A 22,497-nucleotide genomic window follows, 5' to 3' on the forward strand; every position below is an offset into this window, starting at 1 on the left:
ATCGATTGTAAGCAAACTCGAAGAAGACCTACGGTGCGTGAGGGGGAACAGTTGATAAAAGTGATCTTGCGGCAGTTACACACCTCCAGCTACATGAATAATAACGTTCAAGACCCTAGCCGGAGCATAATTATTTAGTATGATAAATGACATGCAACATGAAATCGAATACGACAACATTAAAACCAAGATCCCCGTTTATATCGATAAAAATTTTACAGAAGTGTACCTTACATGATCTGCACCGCGCACCAGCTCCGAGAACATTAAAAAATTCATGTTCAAATACGGAGAAGTGGAATCCTTCATGAATGACACAGCCCTCCAATGCTAATCCACAGACAGCCGGTCAAACGATAATCATCAATAAATCTAAGCCAACAACTAGTACATCCAGCGAAGGAATAACCAAAAATGACGACGGATACACCAAGGTCACCCAGAAACCCAAGAAGCACCAAATATCAACCATCAGTGAAAACGAAAACAACAACTATTCCAGCGATAGCGATATGGACGTACACGAGAGTGAGGGAGCGGGAGACAGAACAATCAACAAGCAGCAAACGGTAAAGAGAATAACGTCAATAACACTTCTCCACCAAGAAAGAAATCACCCGCAACAGCAAGCAGTGCGCCCTAGATAGAAGATCGCAATAATTTTTCCGCATTTTTTCAACTTTGAATTTGAAGTGTACATTATCTATAAAAAGGCGAATGACACTTGTGGTTAAAAGCTTTATAAATAAATTAATAAATTTTTTATTCATTCTTGTTCAGTCATTCCATTTATTTATTCTATTCAATTTGTTAGTTTTAGTCAATTTAATTTATTCTATTTATTTTGAAACTATTTTTAAATATTGTCTCATTTTTCATTTAATGAGCTAATCTAATTTGATTGATGAATTTTAATAATTTTATTAATATTAATCATTCTACTCACTTTTTTTATTTCTTCGCTAATTCATAACCTAGGGCAAAAAACTACAGTTTTGTCGATGCCTAAGAACGATAGCAAGTAACGTACGTAGGAATTTTTCGATATGATTGATTTTTCAGGAAATGGCACACTTTTTAATCAAAGAACGCTGAAAATGTTATAAAATTGTTGAACGTTAAAAATTAGGCGATTAAAAATATAGTCCTACGTACGTTGCTGAAGAAAGCAATTTTGAATAAACTGAAAATTTCAGAGCGATCAAAAATCATTTGTTCGAGTTACATTTCCGGCCAGCTCAAAAAAGCGGTTTTGGGTGAGAAAACGCAGTTAAAGTTTTGAGTTCGCTGAGGGTATACATTAGAGGCGGCGCGGTGGAATTCAAAATTTGATAATTTATGTATTACTATCGCCTACAATATTTTGACATATCGTTTTTAAGAGCACATATTAGGGCAGTTTTGTGTTGTTACAGTTACAACCACAGTGATGTCGTCAGCATAGGCGACACACAGATCGCCATCACATATACGTTCCAGTCTTGTGAGAAGAGGATGGAGATAGACCACAAAGAGCAGCATTGAGGTCGGATCTCCTCGTCTTACTGATCACTCTACACGGAACGACTGTGAGAGGCGCCCATTAACTAGCAGTCGTGAAGAAGAGATTGCGGCAACCCGAGCGAGCCACCCGACGAATTCCTGGTTGATTCCTATAGAGAGAAGGGTTCGGTGCAGAAACTCATGCAAGACTCGATCGAAAGCGTGATCGAGGTCGAACGATATCAGCTTCCCTTTCTGTTTCCTCGTTATTAATTTGGTCACACGATCTTCGAGCGAGAGTTCAGCTTGAAAAATTGAGCGATCATCGTTGGAGCATTTTTGAGCGTCGCAAAGAACACGGTGGGTCCGCAGTATTCGCTCCAGCCGTGCCTTCATCACACGGCTGAGAATTTTGCAGTCGGTGTTCAGAAGGCTAATCGGACGATATGCTCTCGGAGTGGCATCGCCTCCTCTCTTTTTAACAAGCACGATCGTGCCATCGGTGAATTCGGGCGGAAGCTCATTCGTCATCGCTTCATTGATGCCAAAGTAGAGCTCTCTGTATATAGTGTCGAAGGTTCGTTGGTAGAATTCTACTGATATCCCATCGATACTCGGCGACTTTCGTTTCTGCGATGCTCGGATGGCATTTTCAGTTCGTCGATTGAAATTTCTGCCATTGCTGCAGCGCTCATCTCGTCATTCTCTGGTATAATTCTCTCGCTTGCAAGGTTTTCTCCCATATTCTCCAGTCTCGTTTCTTCGCTCGCATACAGATTCTGGAAGTATCGGAACGTGTACTGTTCTATCTCCAGGGAACTACGTATTTGTTCTCCTTGTTCGTTTTGCAGCTGTGAAATAGTTGTTTTTCTGCGTCGTCTGTCGCCCAGCTGAAAGGTCGAGAGGCTCTCTTTTGCCAGGAAGGTCTCGTTGATGCGTATAAAGTTTTGCGCAAAACGACGTTGCAGTGTGACCATTTGCGCTTTAACTCGATTAATTGTAATTAGCATAGCAGGGTTTTGAAAATATCCGTCATAGGCGAGTTGTAGATCAGTATAGAAGCGTTGGTATTCAGCGTTGAATATTTGATGTGCTTCGCTCGATTTCCAGCGAAAAAACGATTTAATTTTTGGCTTCGCAAAAGATATCCACCATGACATCCAATTGGGGAAGTTTCTTCTCTGTCTGCTCCAAAACTGCCACCGGAGTTAAAATTCGTCGATATTTTCAGTGGTTAAAATATGCGGTCTGAGGGACCAAAAGCCACGACCTTGGGCACGGCTGAGGTGGTGAAGACAAATACGTGCTGATAGCGCTTTGTGGTCAGAAAAAGCACATACGTGCGTGGTTGCACTTCGTAGATATTCACAAAGTCCTGTGCTTATATAAATACGGTCGAGCCTGGATGCCGCAATATGCGTTGGTGCGGGGTTGCGGAGTGTAGTTTCAGCCAAACGTCTTGAAGTTGAAGTTGCTGCACGGTAGCCTGGAGTGCTGGGCTCGAGTTGACACCTGTGGAATCACTCGCACGGATAACGCAGTTGAAATCACCAGCGAGAATGATGTGTTGCGTATTATAGCGAAGATAGTGTTGGAAAAATGAATTTTCTGTATGTAATATCAATTCATCCTTACTATGTTTATTCTGTACACCTGTACACTCGGGATACCAAAAGAGAGCAATGTTGAGAGAGAGAGAGAGAGAGAGAGAGAGAGAGAGAGAGAGCTTTTGCCATTAGTAGGGACGATGCCGACGCTCTGAGTAGGGAAGGTAGTAAAGTGATGAGTATCCATCGCTGTTGAACTAGGGAGCATAATATAGACATAGGCGATCTGATCCAATGAATGTATCTCTAAACTCGAAGGTACTTTGAATCGATCATACCGATACTAAAGAATGGTCAAATAAAGAATGCGAAAGGCATATTATTTGAACTGATTCTGAGTTGCGGTATTATTTATGATTTATGAAAGAAAAGCCCTTTTACAGGTTCGGAAGTGTCGTGAAGACCCTACCCGGTTTTCTCACACAAATGCACTCTGCTAACAGGTTATGGGCCTAGAGTAGATTGTCCTAACAGATAATTGCTTTGGAAGAATTGAGAATTGTTCAGGCGGAGACCACCCTTTCTGTGGAACATTTATTCTCGATTATTTTTGTTGGGTTCAGAGGCTTTTTGTGGAGTGACTTTGCGTTGCAATTGCTCAGACAGAGATCTGTTTTGTCTGTGGGGCAAAGCACCGAAAATTGTCTACACAGCTAGTGCTCTATGTTAAAAGAAGGGAAATTATTTAATTTCTAACATTTGCAAAGTTTCCAGGTATTGAAATATCTTCAATTATGGACAACCGATTGAAAAGAGTAATCGTTCCTGTATTCAAAGGAGACGAAAAATCTTTCCCTCTTTGGCGAAAGAGGATGGAGCAACACTTCAAGCACGAAGGTTTGTTGCATGCCCTCGAGAAAACTCCCGAGAAAGAAGAATATTTTGAAGCGGCAGCAGGTGCTTCAGCCGAACAGGAAGCTGAAAGGAAAGAGAAACTGGCAAAACGTCTCAAAGATGACGACACTGCTGCAAATGAGCTCTGGTTGGCACTAGACGATGAACCGATGGGGCATGTACTGCATTGTAAATATGCAAGAGAAATCATGACTCGGTTGGATCAAATTTATCAGAAGCAAGGTGCGGTAGCCATGCTTGGGCTGCGAACAAGATTGTACACGCTCAAGACACAGATTTAAATGTCTCAAAGAGCTTTTTGCTTCTCACGAAGAGATAATACGACAACTTGAGAGTATGGGAGAAACTGTTACCAGTATTGAACAGTTAAATACACTACTGGTTGCCATACCTGAGAGATATCAGCATATTCTCGGAGCATTGTCGGTCGTGAGAAAGGACGACATAGAAAAGATGTCGCTTGATCAGATTAGACGTATTTTTCTGGACGCGGAGAATTCTGGTGTGAGCGAACAAAATTTCGATCGACAAGTGGCGATGATTGGGAACGGTAAGCAGCCAACGCAGCAACCACAGAAGAAACAAATTATTTGCTTCCATTGCGGTAAGCCGGGTCACAAACAAAGATTTTGCCGACAGTGGAGGAATAAGAAGCAACAAGATAAGCCTCAGGTAGAGATGCACGCGGATGGTAAGCGTCGGGATGTCGCGTTAGTCACACGTCAGAATGGTAGTTTCATGGTGCGAGTGCCATTGAAAAGGCTGACCGACGATTTAGTGCAGGACTCTCGAGTTTTCAGGATGGACACAAGAAAACTTCCGGTTCAATCGACGACGTTCATTCCTATGGTGATGGATTCCGGCGCTACTCAACATATGTTTAAAGACATAAGAGCGTTCAACGAGATGTGAGACTGCCAAGAGCTAAAAATCGAAACCGCTAAAGCCGGTACCGGTAACATTGGTAAGAGACAAGGAAACTGTTGTCTGAGAACGAATAAAATGCGCAAGATTAACATCTACGACGTGCTTTTCATTCCGAAATTGAGCTCAAATCAAATCAGTTTCTCGTATTGAATCTAGTGGTAAATCAGTTGTTTTCAGGAATGACATGGTGGAAATACTTGATGAGACAGGTCATGTTATTGTCACAGGTAAAAAGGTCTTTATATTTTGGAACTGTTCTTAGATCAAAATATTGGTAAAGCATTTACAGGTAAAGTATTGAATGAAACTGAACTATGGCATGCTCGTTTTGGACACTTGGGAATGCAAAGTTTATCCAAACTGGCGAGAGACAATATGGTTGAGAGGTTGAATCTAGTACCATCTTCCATGATTGTGAGCTCGTTTGGATGTGAATCATGCATTTTTGGGAAACAAACGCGAGAAAAATTTAATGTTGATGCAAGGGTACGATCATCAAGGCAGTTAGAACTAGTTCATTCCGATGTTTGTGGTAAATTACCTGATACGACACATGATGGTTACAGGTATTTTGTTACTTTCACAGATGATTTCACACATTTTGTCATGGTCTACTTGTTGAGACATAAGAGTGAAGTGCTTGAAAAATTTCAAGCATTTGAGGCTATTGCTAATGCTCATTTCTCGCTTCGCATTTCGAAACTGAGGTCTGATAACGGAGGCGAGTATTATGGTAAAGAATTTTTGGCCTTCTGTCGAGGAAGAGGAATACAAATGATACCTACTGCTCCGTATACACCTCAACAAAATGGGGTAAGCGAGAGAATGAACCGCAGCCTAATGGAAAAAGTAAGAACCATTTTACATGAAAGTAATGCACCAATGAGTTTGTGGGGGGAAGCATTATATGCTTCATGCTATACACTAAATCGTAGTCCAACAATTGCGTTGAAGGTTTTGAAAACACCGTATGAAATGTGGTTCGGAACTAAGCCCGATGTAAGTAAGCTCAAAGTATTTGGTTTTTTGACTTATGCACACGTTAATAAAGAACATCGGACGAAATTAGACAAACGAAGTAAAGTTCTTACTATGGTTGGGTACGCACCAAATGGTTATAGACTATGGGATGAAGACGAAGGGAAAATAATAATTTCAAGAGACGTAAAAATCGATGAGAATAATTTTTTTTTCCGAAATTTTATTGACGGGGAATGCAAGCAAGTTGAATTCCACGAGAAAGAATTTTTAACAGTACGCGAAATAGAAAATGAACAAGAATCAATAGACCCTCAGATTGAATCAGCTGATGCTTCTGATAGTGAAGAAGAATTTGTGGACACCGAGGATGTTTCAAATGATCTCGAAGATATAGCTATTGATGAGAGACGTCGAAGTCAAAGAAACACGAGAACCCCAGCATGGCTGAATAATTTTGATACTAGTTTTGTTATGTCTCATAATTCTGAAGAGGTGCCACAACGAATTGATGAATTAATGCAACGTGACGATTGGCACAAATGGGAACAAGCAATGAATGAAGAGCTTATGGCTTTGGATGATAACAACACGTGGAAATTGGTTAGTGGGCTTCCTAAGGGAAGAAAAGCTATCAATTCCATGTGGGTGTTCAGCATCAAAAGTGAAGGTGGTTTACCACGGTACAAAGCTCGACTTGTTGCTAAAGATTGCTCACAAAGGCCAGGGTTAGATTATTCGGAAACTTTTGCGCCAGTTGCGAAAATGACTACGGTTAGGACTATGCTGGCAATTGCCGTGAAGAAAAACTGGTTAATTCATCAAATGAACGTAAAAACTGCCTTCCTATATGGGAATTTGGAAGAAGAAATATTTATGAATTTACCTCGAGCCAAGAATGAAAACCCAAAAATATGTAAACTAAATAAGAGTTTGTATGGTTTAAAACAAGCGGGCAGAAGTTGGCATCATCATTTCACTGAAATTATCTCTAAATTTGGTTTCAAACAGCTTAACAGTGATACTTGCCTGTATGCTTGTTTTGAAAAAGGGTTGTTCGCGCCTCTGTTCAGCGCTTCATAATCGAGCAGAATCTCCAACCGGTAAGAACATTCCAGAATAAACTGTCAGATATTTGACTCGCATACAACAGTAGCAACAGCAGCAGGCGCGGTAATACATCATCGTCAGTGAGCGAATGTTCCACGCGTTTCTAGAACGCGTGGCGTGTAATATAAATACACGCGTTCTGCGCATCGCAGCAACCAGTTTTATTTCAACAAGTGTGAAGTACAAGTGAAGAGTGAAAATAAAAGAGTAAAGTGTGAAGTGTAAAACAGTGCTTTCCATTCTAATTAATCACATCCAGTAGTAAGTGGTTTTCCAACATACAGTCCGCTAAAGTTGTTTGCGGTTTGTTTTGAGTGGTCCATCCAAGAGTTTTATTTGTCTGCGGACAAGTGTAAACATAGCCAGCCACCAACAGCAAGCTGCAAATTTTCTACACCAAGGGCCACCCCTAGGCCCAAACATTGGTCCTTCGAGCCGGATATTAGGTCCATCGTTCCTATTGCCACCGTGACTTCTGGTGTGATTACTGAGTGATTAGTGATAATCAGTGATAAACAGTCAAAATGCCGCTCAAGAGAACTGCAGTGAAAAATGCTGATGTTGATAGTGATGAAGATGTCAGTGCGCTCATTCACTTCCGCGAAATGGCGCAAGCAAAAGTGCTCCGGATTGAATCCATACTGCAGAATGCCAGAGTGGAGCAAACCGAGCTCACTCTTCCACAAATAAAAACATTTGTGAAGAAGTTAGAAGCAGCCTACGCCGAGTTCACTAGCAATCATCAGCGAATCATTGAAAGTATTCCTGTAGTAAAAAGAAAGGAACACAGTCAGTGCTATCTGCAATTTGTGGATCTTCACGACAGTGTATCCATTTTGCTCGAAACATGGCTCGAGGAAATTTCCAAGACACCACTAATTCCACCACCCTCACAGTCTATCGTCAATCAGCAGCCGGTGATTGTCCAACAGCCTCTCCCACGTGCTATACCTACGTTCGATGGAAAATATGAGCACTGGGAGAGATTCAAGATGATGTTCCGGGATGTGGTGGATCAATCCAACGAATCCAACCGCATAAAACTGTATCATCTTGAAAAAGCACTCATCGGAGATGCTGCAGGTATAATAGACGCAAAAACTATCAGCGATGGAAACTATGAACGGGCATGGCAGCTGCTCGAGGAACGCTTCGAAGATAAAAGACGCATAATTCATCTACACATTGGAGGTCTCATTAACACGAAGAAGTTGTCCAAGGGGAGCTACAATGAATTACAAACGCTCGTCGAGTCTTTTGTCAGCCATGTGGAGAACCTCAAATTTCTTGGCCAGGATTTGTTTGGAGTTTCAGAGCAGATTCTGATATACATACTGGCTAGAGCGCTGGATGGCGAAACTAAGATGCTTTGGGAGTCCACAATCAAGCGAGGAGATATGCCCAGCTACGATGAAACCATTGCTTTCCTGAAACACCGTGTCTACGTACTAGGGCGATGCCAAAACCAACCACAACGCAACGAATTTTCCATCAAGCCACAGCATGTCAATCCCGTACCACAAACCACCAAGACATCATTCCATAGAGCCTACACAGCTACAACACAGCCAAAACAAGGACCTCGGTGTGACTTCTGTGAGTGCAATCATTTTTAATTCAAGTGTCCGTCATTCAGAAAGTTATCGATCAGCCAGCGTTTCGCAATGGTGAGGAGGAAAAATATTTGTTTTAACTGCCTCCGAGTTGGACACCGATCGATACAATGCCACTCCACTAAGTCATGTTTCAAATGCCACAAAAAACACCATACCATGTTGCACTATGAAACTCCGTTGCAGAATGTTGCGTCACAGGGAAGTTTTGTGAGTCAACCAACAAACTCGTCGATAGCACGTGAATCGATCAGCAGTGAACGACCTGGTAATGAGCCACTTTCGTGCAACCACTCCCAGTTACAGAAAACTCCTATGCTTCTCACGACCGTCGTCAATGTGCGAGATCGCAATGGAGGAGTTATTTCTTGCCGCGCTTTGTTGGACAACGGTTCCACGGTAAATTTAATTTCCGAATCAATGACGAACCGTTTAGGTCTGGAAAGAAAACCAGTATGCATCCCTATTACTGGCATAGGAGAATCAAAAACGTATGCTAAAGACATCATCCTCGCAGAAGTTCGATCCAGAATCAGCAATTTTAGCATGGAGATAGAATGCTTGGTCGTTTCCAAAGTAACGGAAGTGATTCCCACAACAAAGAACGATATATCCAATTGGCTGATACCAGCAGGTTTTCAAATGGCGGATCCGCAGTTCCATACGCCCAACCATATAGACATGCTTATCGGTGTATCCAAGTTTTTCCGTTTGCTAAAATCGGGATTTTTCCAAATGGCCGTTGACCATCCGGATCTTCGAGAGACCCATTTCGGATGGGTAGTCGCTGGAGATGTAAGAAATTCCTATTTGAGACGCTCCACATCGAAGCTATCCATTCTTCCCATTGAGGACAACCGGTTTCCTAAGCGTGAACACCCTGATAATTCTGGGAATCCGTCCCAGCCCGGGGGAGTATGTTCGCGCCTCTGTTCAGCGCTTCATAATCGAGCAGAATCTCCAACCGGTAAGAACATTCCAGAAAAAACTGTCAGATAATTGACTCGCATACAACAGTAGTAACAGCAGCAGGCGCGGTAATACATCATCGTCAGTGAGCGAATGTCCCACGCGTTTCTAGAACGCGTGGCGTGTAATATAAATACACGCGTTCTGCGCATCGCAGCAACCAGTATTATTTCAACAAGTGTGAAGTACAAGTGAAGAGTGAAAATAAAAGAGTAAAGTGTGAAGTGTAAAACAGTGCTTTCTATTCTAATTAATCACATCCAGTAGTAAGTCGTTTTCCAACATACAGTCCGCTAAAGTTGTTTGCGGTTTGTTTTGAGTGGTCCATCCAAGAGTTTTATTTGTCTGCGGACAAGTGTAAACATAGCCAGCCACCAACAGCAAGCTGCAAATTTTCTACACCAAGGGCCACCCCTAGGCCCAAACAAGGGTTATTCATTCTATTATACGTTGACGATATTCTTATTTGTGGAAGTAATACCGAAAATGTCAATTGCATTAAAAACAATCTTTCTAAAATATTTAAAATGAAGGATCTGGGACAGTTAAAAACTTTCCTAGGGCTAGAATGTACGCGAAATATTGAAAAGAGATCATTAGAATTATTTCAGTCGACTTATATTGCGAAAATATTGAACAGATTTGGAATGGCCGATTGTAAATCAGTTGCCACTCCCATGGATGCAAATTGTAAATGGGTGAATTCAGGAAACTTAACTAATGAACCATATAAGGAACTTCTGCGTTGTTTGCAATATTTATCCCTGATGTCTAGATCTGATATAACCATTGCTGTAAATATTTTGAGTCAATTTCAGAGCTGTCCAAGTGAGGAACACTGGATTGGGTTGAAGAGGATTCTTCGATACCTTAAGGGGACGATATCTTTTCGTTTGCTATATCATCAAGATAAAGACGACGTGCCACTTAAGGGTTATGCGGATGCTGACTTCGCAAATGACGTTGAGGAACGTCGGTCTAATTCGGGATATGCTTTTACGGTGTACGGAAACATCGTGTCCTGGAGCAGCAAGAGGCAACAGCTCGTGACGCTTTCTTCTACAGAGGCTGAGTTGGTTTCGCTTTGTTATGCTTCTAAAGAAGGTGTATGGATGTCGGGTATATTGCGTGAAGTTGGGATACAATTTGTCCCGTTCACTATATACGAGGACAACATACCCTGTATTAGAATAGCAGGAGAGCCAAGAGAGCATCAACGAAGCAAACACATCGATATTAAATATATGTATATGAAAAACCTGATTAAAGAGAAGAAAATGATACTGGAATATATTAAAAGTGAAGAACAGATTGCAGATTTGTTTACTAAACCATTGCATAAAACTCGATTTTGCAAATTAGTTAGCAGTTTAGGAATGATAAATTGAGAGGAAGTGTTGGAAAAATGAACTTTCTGTATGTAATATCAATTCATCATTACTATGTTTATTCTGTACACCTGTACACTCGGGATACCAAAAGAGAGCAATGTTGAGAGAGAGAGAGAGAGAGAGAGAGAGAGAGAGAGAGAGAGAGCTTTTGCCATTAGTAGGGACGATGCCGACGCTCTGAGTAGGGAAGGTAGTAAAATGATGAGTATCCATCGCTGTTGAACTAGGGAGCATAATATAGACATAGGCGATCTGATCCAATGAATGTATCTCTAAACTCGAAGGTACTTTGAGTCGATCATACCGATACTAAAGAATGGTCAAATAAAGAATGCGAAAGGCATATTATTTGAACTGATTCTGAGTTGCGGTATTATTTATGATTTATGAAAGAAAAACCCTTTTACAGGTTCGGAATTGTCGTGAAGACCCTACCCGGTTTTCTCACACAAATACACTCTGCTAACAGATAGTACGCTAGTGTGCCATTAAAAAAAATTTCCCTTTCGGCTCTGAGTGCGCTCCCTGATGGGGCGTAGATGTTGCATAGAGTAGTGTCTTAGAGCAATGAGGCGACCATCCAGACTTTTTTCGACATGCGAAAACTGTATATAGTCCTTAAGTGTAATTGCCGTTCCCCGCCTCATTTGATCCACATTGCAGATCACGTTGAAACCAGGGAGAGAGAGTTGTTCGTTCTTTATCTCCTGAATAAACACGATGTCCAGCTCTAGCGTTCGAATGAAGGATCGAAGTGCGTCGATCTTCGTTGCATTCGTGATATTGTTAATATTGACGGTGGCGATGTTATAACTAGAGAACTCAGCCATTAGGACGTTTTGTTGCTCCCGTCTCGCTTAGCGTTCTCTTCCTCGACACGCTGCTGTTTGCCTGGAGGGCGAATGCGAAGCTGTCTTTTGGTATTGGATAGGTCTATAGATGAGTCTGTTTCGTTTCCATCGCTTATAGTTCTGTAGTCTGTGCCAGCATTCGTAAGCGGTGGTTGACCTGTAGCCCCGGCCATTAACCCGCTGATTGGTGGATCATTTGTGCCGAAAGTGGAGAGTAAATTGGGAAAATTTTATTCGTCCGAGATCGGTGGTGGTAGTAATGCTTTTTGCTGTCGCTTCGGGATTTGTTTCGGCGGTTGCATAAGCTTGGCCGCGTTGTAGTCATTATTGTTCACATTGGGAGTGATTTGTTTTGATACTTTTTGTGGCATTGGTGTCGAGCTCATCTGCTTTGCAGCGTCCGCGTATGAGTTTTGCACTAGTAGTTTTTTGTTCTGCACACAGGTAACCCCGATGTGAATATATTCGCGACAATGACGACAGATTCGACGTTCAACTTCAGTTCCACAGTATTGTTCCTGTGTTGAGTATATATCGCCGTATCTTCCGAGAAAGTCGGTGATTTTTTTATCCGAGACATCTTCTGATAGGTTATAGAGCTTCCATCCTCCAGTGTGATTCTTAACGGGTATTTCTTCCCGTCAACTGTTATTTTATGTCGATTATCGTGTTCTTCGCAAATTCGTTGCGCCAGTTCCAAACTCACTACTTTCACGAAAGTCACTCCTAGAGCTCTGCTGTTTTGAATTCGTAGCACTTCAACTTGTTTTAGTCACAGTATTGTCGCACAAAATATATGCACTTTGGCAATGTCAGGTTTTTTCGGCACATTTGCAAAATCTATGCGGAATGTGTTTTCTCGATGGCCTATCGCAAAATCGTGCAAAACGGCTCAGCGATGAACAGAAGAAATAAGTCACTGCTGCTGTTAAATTAGCTTGTGTTCGACTTCCGCGAGACAATAGCGTAATAGCGTCTGTTCAGCTCGGAAGTTGTGAATGATCTCGACTAGGCAAACGCGATTGCTTGCTGTGGGCGCTTTACGCGGGGGAATTTAAGGCGTACATACCTGCTATGGCCGTAGAAATCCATCGGATTGAGTCCGACCCGGGCATGAAATGCGAAGAACTGTTGGAGCACGGGGTTGGCTGCTTTAAGGACCCCTCACTTCAACAGATTAAGATCTTGGAATGCAAACAATTGTACACCGCAAACACCGAGGGAGGTAAAACTACCTACTCTCAATCAGGCTCGCTTCGGGTAACACACACCGGGTCCTCTTTTACCAACTACGAATAAATAAATAAATACAAACTACATTCTCCTTGACAAGGTTCGCCTACCTGTTCGCCTGTTTGTACCGCGGGTCATGAGCTGCAGCAATGGCAAGCAGTTGGCCACACAGCCCCATATTGTGTAATTTTTATTTTATTTTTTTTTTTGACGTAGGACTACGTCTTTGTTTTCGATATAGGGGTGCACGTTGCAAATTCTACAAAAATGGTATGTAACGAAAAGTGGTCCAATTTTAAACGTATATAATACAGCCACCTCACGATAAATTTTCTAATTTTTTGCGCATATCGCCCCGAAATACATCTAAGAATAGATTTCAATAGATAAACCTAAAGATTTTTGATATCATGGCATTAAAAATTTAAATAATGAACAACCTAGTCAAAATATCGCGCATTTACACACTAAAGATAGCGCTTCCCTAGTCCAGCACGACAGATTTATTTACCTAGCGCGCTACGCTTCTTTGAATGACGTCATCATCCACTATTTAAACGGACGGATTTCGCCTAAAACGCTCAGTTGCCTGCGGCAGGCGAAGCAGATCACTGCGCTGTGTATTTTCACAGCCAGTGTAACTGAGTTAGAAGTCTATTACACTGCTTGTGGAGGTACGCTACACTATGCTATATTTGGTGTTGTGCTCGTTTCCAGCACACTTTTATTATTCGTACACAAAATAGTTTGTACATGCGAGCTCCATTTGCAAACACGGTTAACATAGTGTCGTGGTATTAGTTGTTTCTTTTGCTCTACCAATCATCATCAGCGTTCATTCATTTTGCTTTATGCGCTTGGGTTTAATGTTTGAGCCGAATGTGTAGGTAGGTAGATCTAATTTGTTACTAAATTGCACAACGAAAGTTTATTATTTACGTTCGATCAATGCATTGATTCATTTCCACTCAGCCTATAGTATTTTGATTCTACTAATAGGTACATACTACAAAGCCTATTTATGAATGAATACACAGACATTTGAGAAACCGTTGCAAAAACGCATCTTGTCCATACATAAAATTGTTTTCGATTCTTGTATATTTATAGATTCGATATATGATTAAGACCACTGCATTCGCTATATTTGTATGCGTACTTTAGGAAAGTTACAATAATGGCAAAATATAACTAGAATGCTTGGTCTATATTTGAGATGTGATTATATTGTCTAAAATTTGATTGTTCTTCACTGGTCCAGGTTTTTTATCACACACAATCGAAAAGTTTTTACAATAGCTAATCTTATACTATAAAGATTTAGCTCCAGATATTAGTTCGATCACAGTTTTCTGACTCCTTTCTTCAGATCTTCTTAAATAAGTTTAATCGGATTCGATCACCTACTACAAATGACAAGAAGGTTTGGTTCAATATGTAATATTCGATGTTGATTGGTTGTGATTAAAACATAAGTAAGAAATATATTTGATTTATTATTACTATAAATGTACTAAGAAAATAAATATTTTACATTAAGTAGTATAGTCCTACGTCTTCGTGTTTAGCTTATTTTAAAATAATATTCAGTCATCTAAATTTATCATAAACATCAGTTCATCAACACTTCGTATTATTTACATTTGCATTTATAAATCTTATAAATTTTATGAACATTTTAAGTATTTCGGTTCTTTTGGCTGTTGAAATATTGTCAAAAACTGGTCTAGTCAGTTCACGGAATAGCAGTCTTCGCCATCCGTTGAGAACCATAGTAATGTGTCGCTGAAAGTATGCCGCTGAAAGTATTGACAGTTTGCGTTGTTTGCTCGGCCGGTGATGTGCATTAGTCTGCGATGTTTTGTTTTCTCATTAACCAGCTGGTAGAGATCGCTGCGCTCACTCGACAGTAACCTTTTCAATGCGATATTCGTCCTTATTTTCCTAGACGCGATACCGGGTTAATTTTGTTCCACTCTTGGTGGCGCAATTTGTTCCAGATAGAAACGATGTATTTGATCGCTCGCAGGGGATTGTTGGAGATGGTGTGGAAGCAGAGGAACTTGTTGCGAAAGGGAGACATGGGATTTCGGCGGGGGCAGGAATATTTTGATCAAGGTAGGATTGATAGAATGGAAGAGAATCGATTTCCTGTAAATGGCGATTAATGAAAAGGGCTTTGCATTTTATTGCCGGTAGCTGCAGTTTGAGCCCACCCTGTTCTATACTGCGCGCTAGTTGTTGCATTGGGATACGATCTGAAAGCCCACGAAACAGAAAGTTTCCCATAGTTGCGGTCAATTTTGCCATGTGGGCACATTGTGGCGGGAGGACAGATGCTAGATACCACACCTTCGCTGTGATAAAGGTATTTAGTAGTATCACTTTCTGTTGAAAATTTAGGGAGCGCATGTTGTGCATCCATATCATCTGTGAAATTTTTGCGATTGAAGCCATTCGTCGCACCGAATTGGCGAAAACAACACCCAGTATCTTAACTTCCTCTTTATTTTGTATATAATCCACAACCTGCGGGTCACAATTAATGAAACCAACATTAATGGCAACTGTTTTCAGTCGATATAGTTTAACTCCCGACACAGTCTTGAAACGAAAAATACGACCGATCGTTTGTGTTGAAGTTACAACCACAGTGATGTCGTCAGCATAGGCGACACACAGATCGCCATCACATATACGTTCCAGTCTTGTGAGAAGAGGATGGAGATAGACCACAAAGAGCAGCATCGAGGTCGGATCTCATTGTCTTACTGATCACTCTACACGGAACGACTGTGAGAGGTGCCCATTAACTAGCAGTCGTGAAGAAGAGATTGCGGCAACCCGAGCGAGCCACCCGACGAATTCTTGGTTGATTCCTATAGAGAGAAGGGTTCGGTGCAGAAACTCACGCAAGACTCGATCGAAAGCGTGATCGAGGTCGAACGATATCAGCTTCCCTTTCTGTTTCCTCGTTATTAATTTGGACACTCGATCTTTGAGCGAGAGTTTAACTTGAAAAATTGAGCGATCATCGTTGGAGCATTTTTGAGCGTCGCAAAGAACACGGTGGGTCCGCAGTATTCGCTCCAGCCGTGCCTTCATCACACGGCTGAGAATTTTATAGCCGGTGTTCAGAAAGCTAATCGGACGATATGCTCTCGGAGTGGCATCGCCTCCTCTCTTTTTAACAAGCACGATCGTGCCATCGGTGAATTCGGGCGGAAGCTCATTCGTCATCGCTTCATTGATGCCAAAGTAGAGCTCTCTGTATATCGTGTCGAAGCTTCGTTGGTAGAATTCTACTGATATCGAATTCTACTGAGATCGATCGATACTCGGCGACTTTCGTTTCTGCGATGCTCGGATGGCATTTTTCAGTTCGTCGATTGAAATTTCTGCCATTGCTGCAGCGCTCATCTCGTCATTCTGTGGTATAATTCTCTCGCTTGCGAGGTTTTCTCCCATATTCTCCAGTCTCGTTGCTTCGCTCGCATACAAATTCTGGAAGTATCGGAACATGTACTGTTCTATCTCCAGGGAACTACGTATTTGTTATCCTTGTTCGTTTTGCAGCTGTGAAATAGTTGTTTTTCTGCGTCGTCTGTCGCCCAGCTGAAAGGTCGAGAGGCTCGCTCCTGCCAGGAAGGTCTCGTTGATGCGTATAAAGTTTTGCGCAAAACGACTCGATTAATTGTAATTAGCATAGCAGGGTTTTGAAAATATAGGCGAGTCGTAGATCAGTATAGAAGCGTTGGTATTCAGCGTTGAATAATTGATATGCTTCGCTCGATTTCCAGCGAAAAAACGATTTAATTTTTGGCTTCGCAAAAGATATCCACCATGACAGCCAATTGGGGAAGTTTCTTCTCTGTCTGCTCCAAAACAGCCACCGGAGTTAAAATTCGTCGATATTTTCAGTGGTTAAAATATGCGGTCTGAGGACCAAAAGCCACGACCTTGGGCACGGCAGAGGTGGTGAAGACAAATACGTGCTGTTAGCGCTTTGTGGTCTGAAAAAGCACATACGTGCGTGGTTGCACTTCGTAGATATTCACAAAGTCCTGTGCTTATATAAATACGGTCGAGCCTGGATGCCGCATTATGCGTAATATATGTTGGTGCGGGAGTTGCGGGGTGTAGTTTCAGCCAAACGTCTTGAAGTTGAAGTTGCTGCACGGTGACCTGGAGTGCTGGGTTCGGGTTGACACCTGTGGAATCACTCACACGGAGAACGCAGTTGAAATCACCAGCGAGAATGATATATTGCGTATTATAGCGAAGATAGTACGCTAATGTGCCGTTAAAAAACCTTTCCCTTTTGGCTCTGAGTGCGATCCCTGATGGGGCGTAGATGTTGCATAGAGTAGTATCTTAGAGCAATGAGGCGACCATCCAGACTTTTTTCGACATGCGAAAACTGTATATAATCCTTAAGGGCAATTGCCGTTCCCGCCTCATTTGATCCATACGCTACACTATGCTATATTTTGTGTTGTGCTCGTTTCCAGCACACTTTTATTATTCGTACACAAAATAGTTTGTACATGCGAGCTCCATTTGCAAACACGGTTAACATAATGTCGTGGTATTAGTTGTTTCTTTTGCTCTACCAATCATCATCAGCGTTCATTCATTTTGCTTTATGCGCTTGGGTTTAATGTTTGAGCCGAATGTGTAGGTAGGTAGATCTAATTTGTTACTAAATTGCACAACGAAAGTTTATTATTTACGTTCGATCAATGCATTGATTCATTTCCACTCAGCCTATAGTATTTTGATTCTACTAATAGGTACATACTACAAAGCCTATTTATGAATGAATACACAGACATTTGAGAAACCGTTGCAAAAACGCATCTTGTCCATACATAAAATTGTTTTCGATTCTTGTATATTTATAGTTTCGATATATGATTAAGACCACTGCATTCGCTATATTTGTATGCGTACTTTAGGAAAGTTACAATAATGGCAAAATATAACTAGAATGCTTGGTCTATACATGAAATGTGATTATATTGTCTAAAATTTGATTGTTCTTCACTGGTCCAGGTTTTTTATCACACACAATCGAAAAGTTTTTACAATAAGCTAATGTTATGCTATAAAGATTTAGCTCCAGATATTAGTTCGGTCACAGTTTTATGTCTTCTTTCTTCAGATCTTCTTAAATAAGTTTAATCGGATTCGATCACCTACTACAAATGAAATGACCTGATAACCAAGAAGGTTTGGTTCAATATGTAATATTCGATGTTGATTGGTTGTGATTAAAACATACGTAAGAAATATATTTGATTTATTATTACTACAAATGTACTAAGAAAATAAATATTTTACATTAAGTAGTATAGTCCTACGTCTACAGATCGTAGTTTTTATTTTATAATATGGTTTATTTCGTGTTTAGCTTATTTTAAAATAATATTCAGTCATCTAAATTTATCATAAACATCAGTTCATCAACACTTCGTATTATTTACATTTGCATTTATAAATCTTATAAATTTTATGAACATTTTAAGTATTTCGGTTCTTTTGGCTGTTGAAATATTGTCAAAAACTGGTCTAGTCAGTTCACGGAATGGCAGTCTTCGCCATCCGTTGAGAACCATAGTAATGTGTCGCTGAAAGTATGCCCATGCTGCCATTACTCTAGGACATTCGCTGAATTTATGCTGCATTGTTTCGACGTTCGCCTGACAGTATTGGCAGTTTGCGTTGTTTGCTCGGCCGGTGATGTGCATTAGTCTGCGATGTTTTGTTTTCTCATTAACCAGCTGGTAGAGATCGCTGCGCTCACTCGACAGTAACCTTTTCAATGCGATATTCGTCCTTATTTTCCTAGACGCGATGCCGGGTTAGTTTTGTTCCACTCTTGGTGGCGCAATTTGTTCCAGATAGAAACGATGTATTTGATCGCTCGCAGGGGATTGTTGGAGATGGTGTGGAAGCAGAGGAACTTGTTGCGAAAGGGAGACATGGGATTTCGGCGGGGGCAGGAATATTTTGATCAAGGTAGGATTGATAGAATGGAAGAGAATGCATTTTGTTGCCGGTAGCTGCAGTTTGAGCCTACCCTGCTCTATACTGCGCGCTAGTTGTTGCATTGGCATACGAGCTGAGAGCCCACGAAATAGAAAGTTTCCCATAGTTGCGGTCAATTTTGCCATGTGGGCACATTGTGGCGGATGATAGATGCTAGATACCGCACCTTCGCTGTGATAAAGGTATTTAGTAGTATCACTTTCTGTTGAAGATTTAGGGAGCGCAACATGTGCATCCATATCATCTGTGAAGTTTTAAATTGTGATTAAAGCATCCCAATTTAATTGTGATTAAAGCATCCCAATTTAATTTATCAAAATATTCCTGCCCCCGTTGAAATCCCATGTCTCAAACTCCTTTCGCAACAAGTTCCTCTGCTTCCACACCATCTTCAACAATCCCCTTCGAGCGATCAAATACATCGTTTCTATCTGGAACAAATTGCGCCACCAAGAGTGGAACAAAATCAACCCGGCATCGCGTGGAGGAAAATATGGACGAATATCGCATTCAAAAGGTTACTGTCGAGTGAGCGCAGTGTCGACTGTGAAAAATTGTTCTGCACTGATAGATCAAATCTCGATGGGTCTACTGAATTCGGTATCTTCAATAATACTATCACCGCTTCATTCAAGCTCAATGATCCCGCTTCAGTTTACGTCGCAGAAATAGCTGCTATTCAGTACACCCTTGGCATCATCGAAACTCTGCCCAAAGATCACTACTTCATCATTTCGGACAGCCTCAGCTCTATCGAGGCTCTTCGTGCGGTGAAGCCTAAAAAGCAATTCCCGTATTTCCTGGGGAAGATACGGGAGTGTCTGCGCATGTTATCTGAAAAATCTTATCAGATTATCTTGGTTTGGGTCCCCTCTCTTTGCTCTATTCCGGGTAATGAAAAGGCCGACTCTTTAGCAAAGGTGGGCGCATTAGAAGGTGACATCTAAGAAAGACCAATTTGCTTCAACGAATTTTTCAGTATTTGTCATCAGAAGACACTCGCAGTTGACAAAACTCGTGGAGTAATGGGGAACTTGGACGAGGGTTACATTCGATTATCCCGAAGGTATCAACGAAGCCTTGGTTCAGGGGGGTAGATTTGGGTCGGGATTTCATACGGCTTATGTCCAACCACTACACGCATTTTCTGCATATTGGGCTCACGTTGTCTGGGTGTGCGCCGGGTATTGTGGCGCCAGATCACAGTTCAAGGATTCCCTCCGGGCCCGAGGTAGATCGCCCGATGTTCCAGTTCGGGAAATCCTGACAAGTCGCGATCATCCCTATATGTCTCTCATCTACCTTTTTATTAAAACGACATATATCCCAATATAGCCCATATCCTTTATTTCTAGTTTTTAGAAGTTCCCTGTCCTTTCTTTTGGAGCACCAGAGTGCCACTACTTTACTGCCGTCACCTTTACCACGCCTGCAAAAAATGAAGTCAAAGCGAGAGCAGGTCGATGGTCGATTTCTTCTCTTTTCCTGAAAGTTGCAAGTTTTGTTCTTCTTTCCCTGTCATCGAACTCCCCCTGTTCCTGATACAACTCCTGCTGCTGTTACAAAAACCAATTTGTTTTATATTCCTAGTTTTAAGATAGCCTTGAACCTTTTCACTTTTTTTTTTCATTTTCCATCTTGTATATCTAATTGTATTCCTAGTTTTAAGATAGCTGTGAAATTTCTCATAAAAGTTTGTTACCCTTCTTGTACATTAATCTACATTCCTAGCCTTAAGATAACTGTAAAAAAAATTGAAAAAAAATAATTATTGTTCAATCTTGTATATCGAATCATATTTTTAGTTTAAGATAGTTGTAAAAATGTTCCTCTCAATATTAAAAAATATTAGTTCATTGTAACCTCTTAGTTTTAAGATATTCAAAATGTAAAAATAAAGAATTTGGCACCGCCAAGCTAACGCATTTGTGCTTATTAAATAAACGAACTGAATAAAAACAAAACATCACCGATTCGAATACTAAATGCTTGTGAAATCAATCAGTGTATCAAGAATATTTTAGAAACGGGGCGTTTGATTTTCATATAAATTTAGTAAATGTGATGAAAAAAACAGTTTTTGTTCGTTTTCAATGGTGTCCAATTTTCTATAGAACCTTGATTCTGTTTTGAAAATTTCGCTCACTTTATCTTCTAAGTATTTTTTTCAAAATTTCCATTTTTCTTTCAGCTATTACCACGGCTATCAACGGGTGTTATGTTGGAAATCGAACGCATTTTGGATAATAAACCTATAAGACCACCTCCGATTTCTACTCTTGCGCTTCGGTGACAATCAGCATGCCCTCCGGGTCCACCTAGTTCAGCTGGTGTACCTTGTGAGGCAGAATCGCCGAAAGAGGAAGATATGTGCATAGGTGACGATCAGAAAGAATCACAAAAAATCAGCTTTTGTGAAATTCAGTGACAACAGGGGAATTTAGAAAGCAACAAATTTTCATCAAAATCTGTAAAATGTTTTGATAATCCTAAAACCTCTTGTAACAAGGATGCAGTTAAATATGTGAAAGTATCCGAGTCCAATAGTAATTTGGAGATTTCACTTTTACCCACTTCTTGCTTAGATAGCCACCTAACTAATACTGAAAAATTCGATAATAATACTCTAAATGATAATATGAATGCACACCAATTAGATCGCAATAAGTCAATTGATACTGCAACAGTCAGCGCAAGTGAGCAGAACGGAAAAACTAAGAATAACAAAATTAAAATTTGGCGGAATTCAAGTTTAATTAGTTTTAAATCATTGGATATAGGCTTGAAATCTATTTACTCGTCATTTAAAGGTCACAAGAGTAGTAACGGAAAATGTCACAACGAACCATCGTCAGATCAGAGAAGTAACTGTATTTTGCGAGCACCTTACCTTAAAGTAGAATCTGTTGAAAATGACGATTCACGGAAATTACTTCTTACATATAATCAATCACCAGGGGACTCACAGCACCGCAGAAGCTGTGATACCATAGACTCTCAATATTTAAGCACACAAACCAATTACCTAGAAATGTTACCATCTCCGCACAGTAGTTCGCCTTACCTTTCAGTAAGCGCAAAAAATATCCGCCGTTCATCTACAACTGACATATTAATGAATACTAGTAGCAATCGACAAGGCAGTGTTCAACAATCATCTTGTGGATCAGCGTTAGAAAGTCGCAAGCCTAGTACATCAGATATGCTTCGAAAAGCTCGTGAACGTAAAGGAAGTGAAGGTAAAATCGGGCGCAGTATATCACAAGGCGGTATTTCTAGGGGAGGCGCAAGAAATCGACGTATTAGCATGGTGTATTGAGGTGGTGCATGGTGTATATATAAATATATATATATATATATATATATATATATATATATATATATATATATATATATATATATATATATATATATATATATATATATATAT

The 22,497-nt window shown here is 40.7% G+C and overlaps 2 protein-coding genes across 16 annotated transcripts in view; both read left to right on the forward strand.

Moving 5' to 3' along the window:
• LOC131689268 (voltage-gated potassium channel subunit beta-2) overlaps positions 1 to 21,694 on the forward strand; it is a 1,724,569-nt gene extending 1,702,875 nt beyond the window's left edge. For 13 of the 14 annotated variants that reach the window (XM_058974245.1, XM_058974247.1, XM_058974249.1 and 10 more), the window contains one exon: positions 10,360 to 11,044. In XM_058974245.1, coding sequence (XP_058830228.1) covers positions 10,360 to 10,929 — 570 coding nt within the window. In that variant the 3' untranslated portion in view covers positions 10,930 to 11,044. Of the gene's footprint in view, positions 1 to 10,359; positions 11,045 to 21,258 lie in introns of those variants that run through there. The other variant, XM_058974250.1, reaches the window with a different exon arrangement.
• Positions 1 to 22,497, forward strand: part of LOC131689266 (uncharacterized) — a 169,544-nt gene that overhangs the window by 123,432 nt on the left and 23,615 nt on the right. The gene's annotated exons all lie outside the window — the stretch shown is intronic.

This window comes from Topomyia yanbarensis, chromosome 3, assembly GCF_030247195.1.
Source record: "Topomyia yanbarensis strain Yona2022 chromosome 3, ASM3024719v1, whole genome shotgun sequence".
NCBI classification, from domain to species: Eukaryota; Metazoa; Arthropoda; class Insecta; order Diptera; family Culicidae; genus Topomyia; species Topomyia yanbarensis.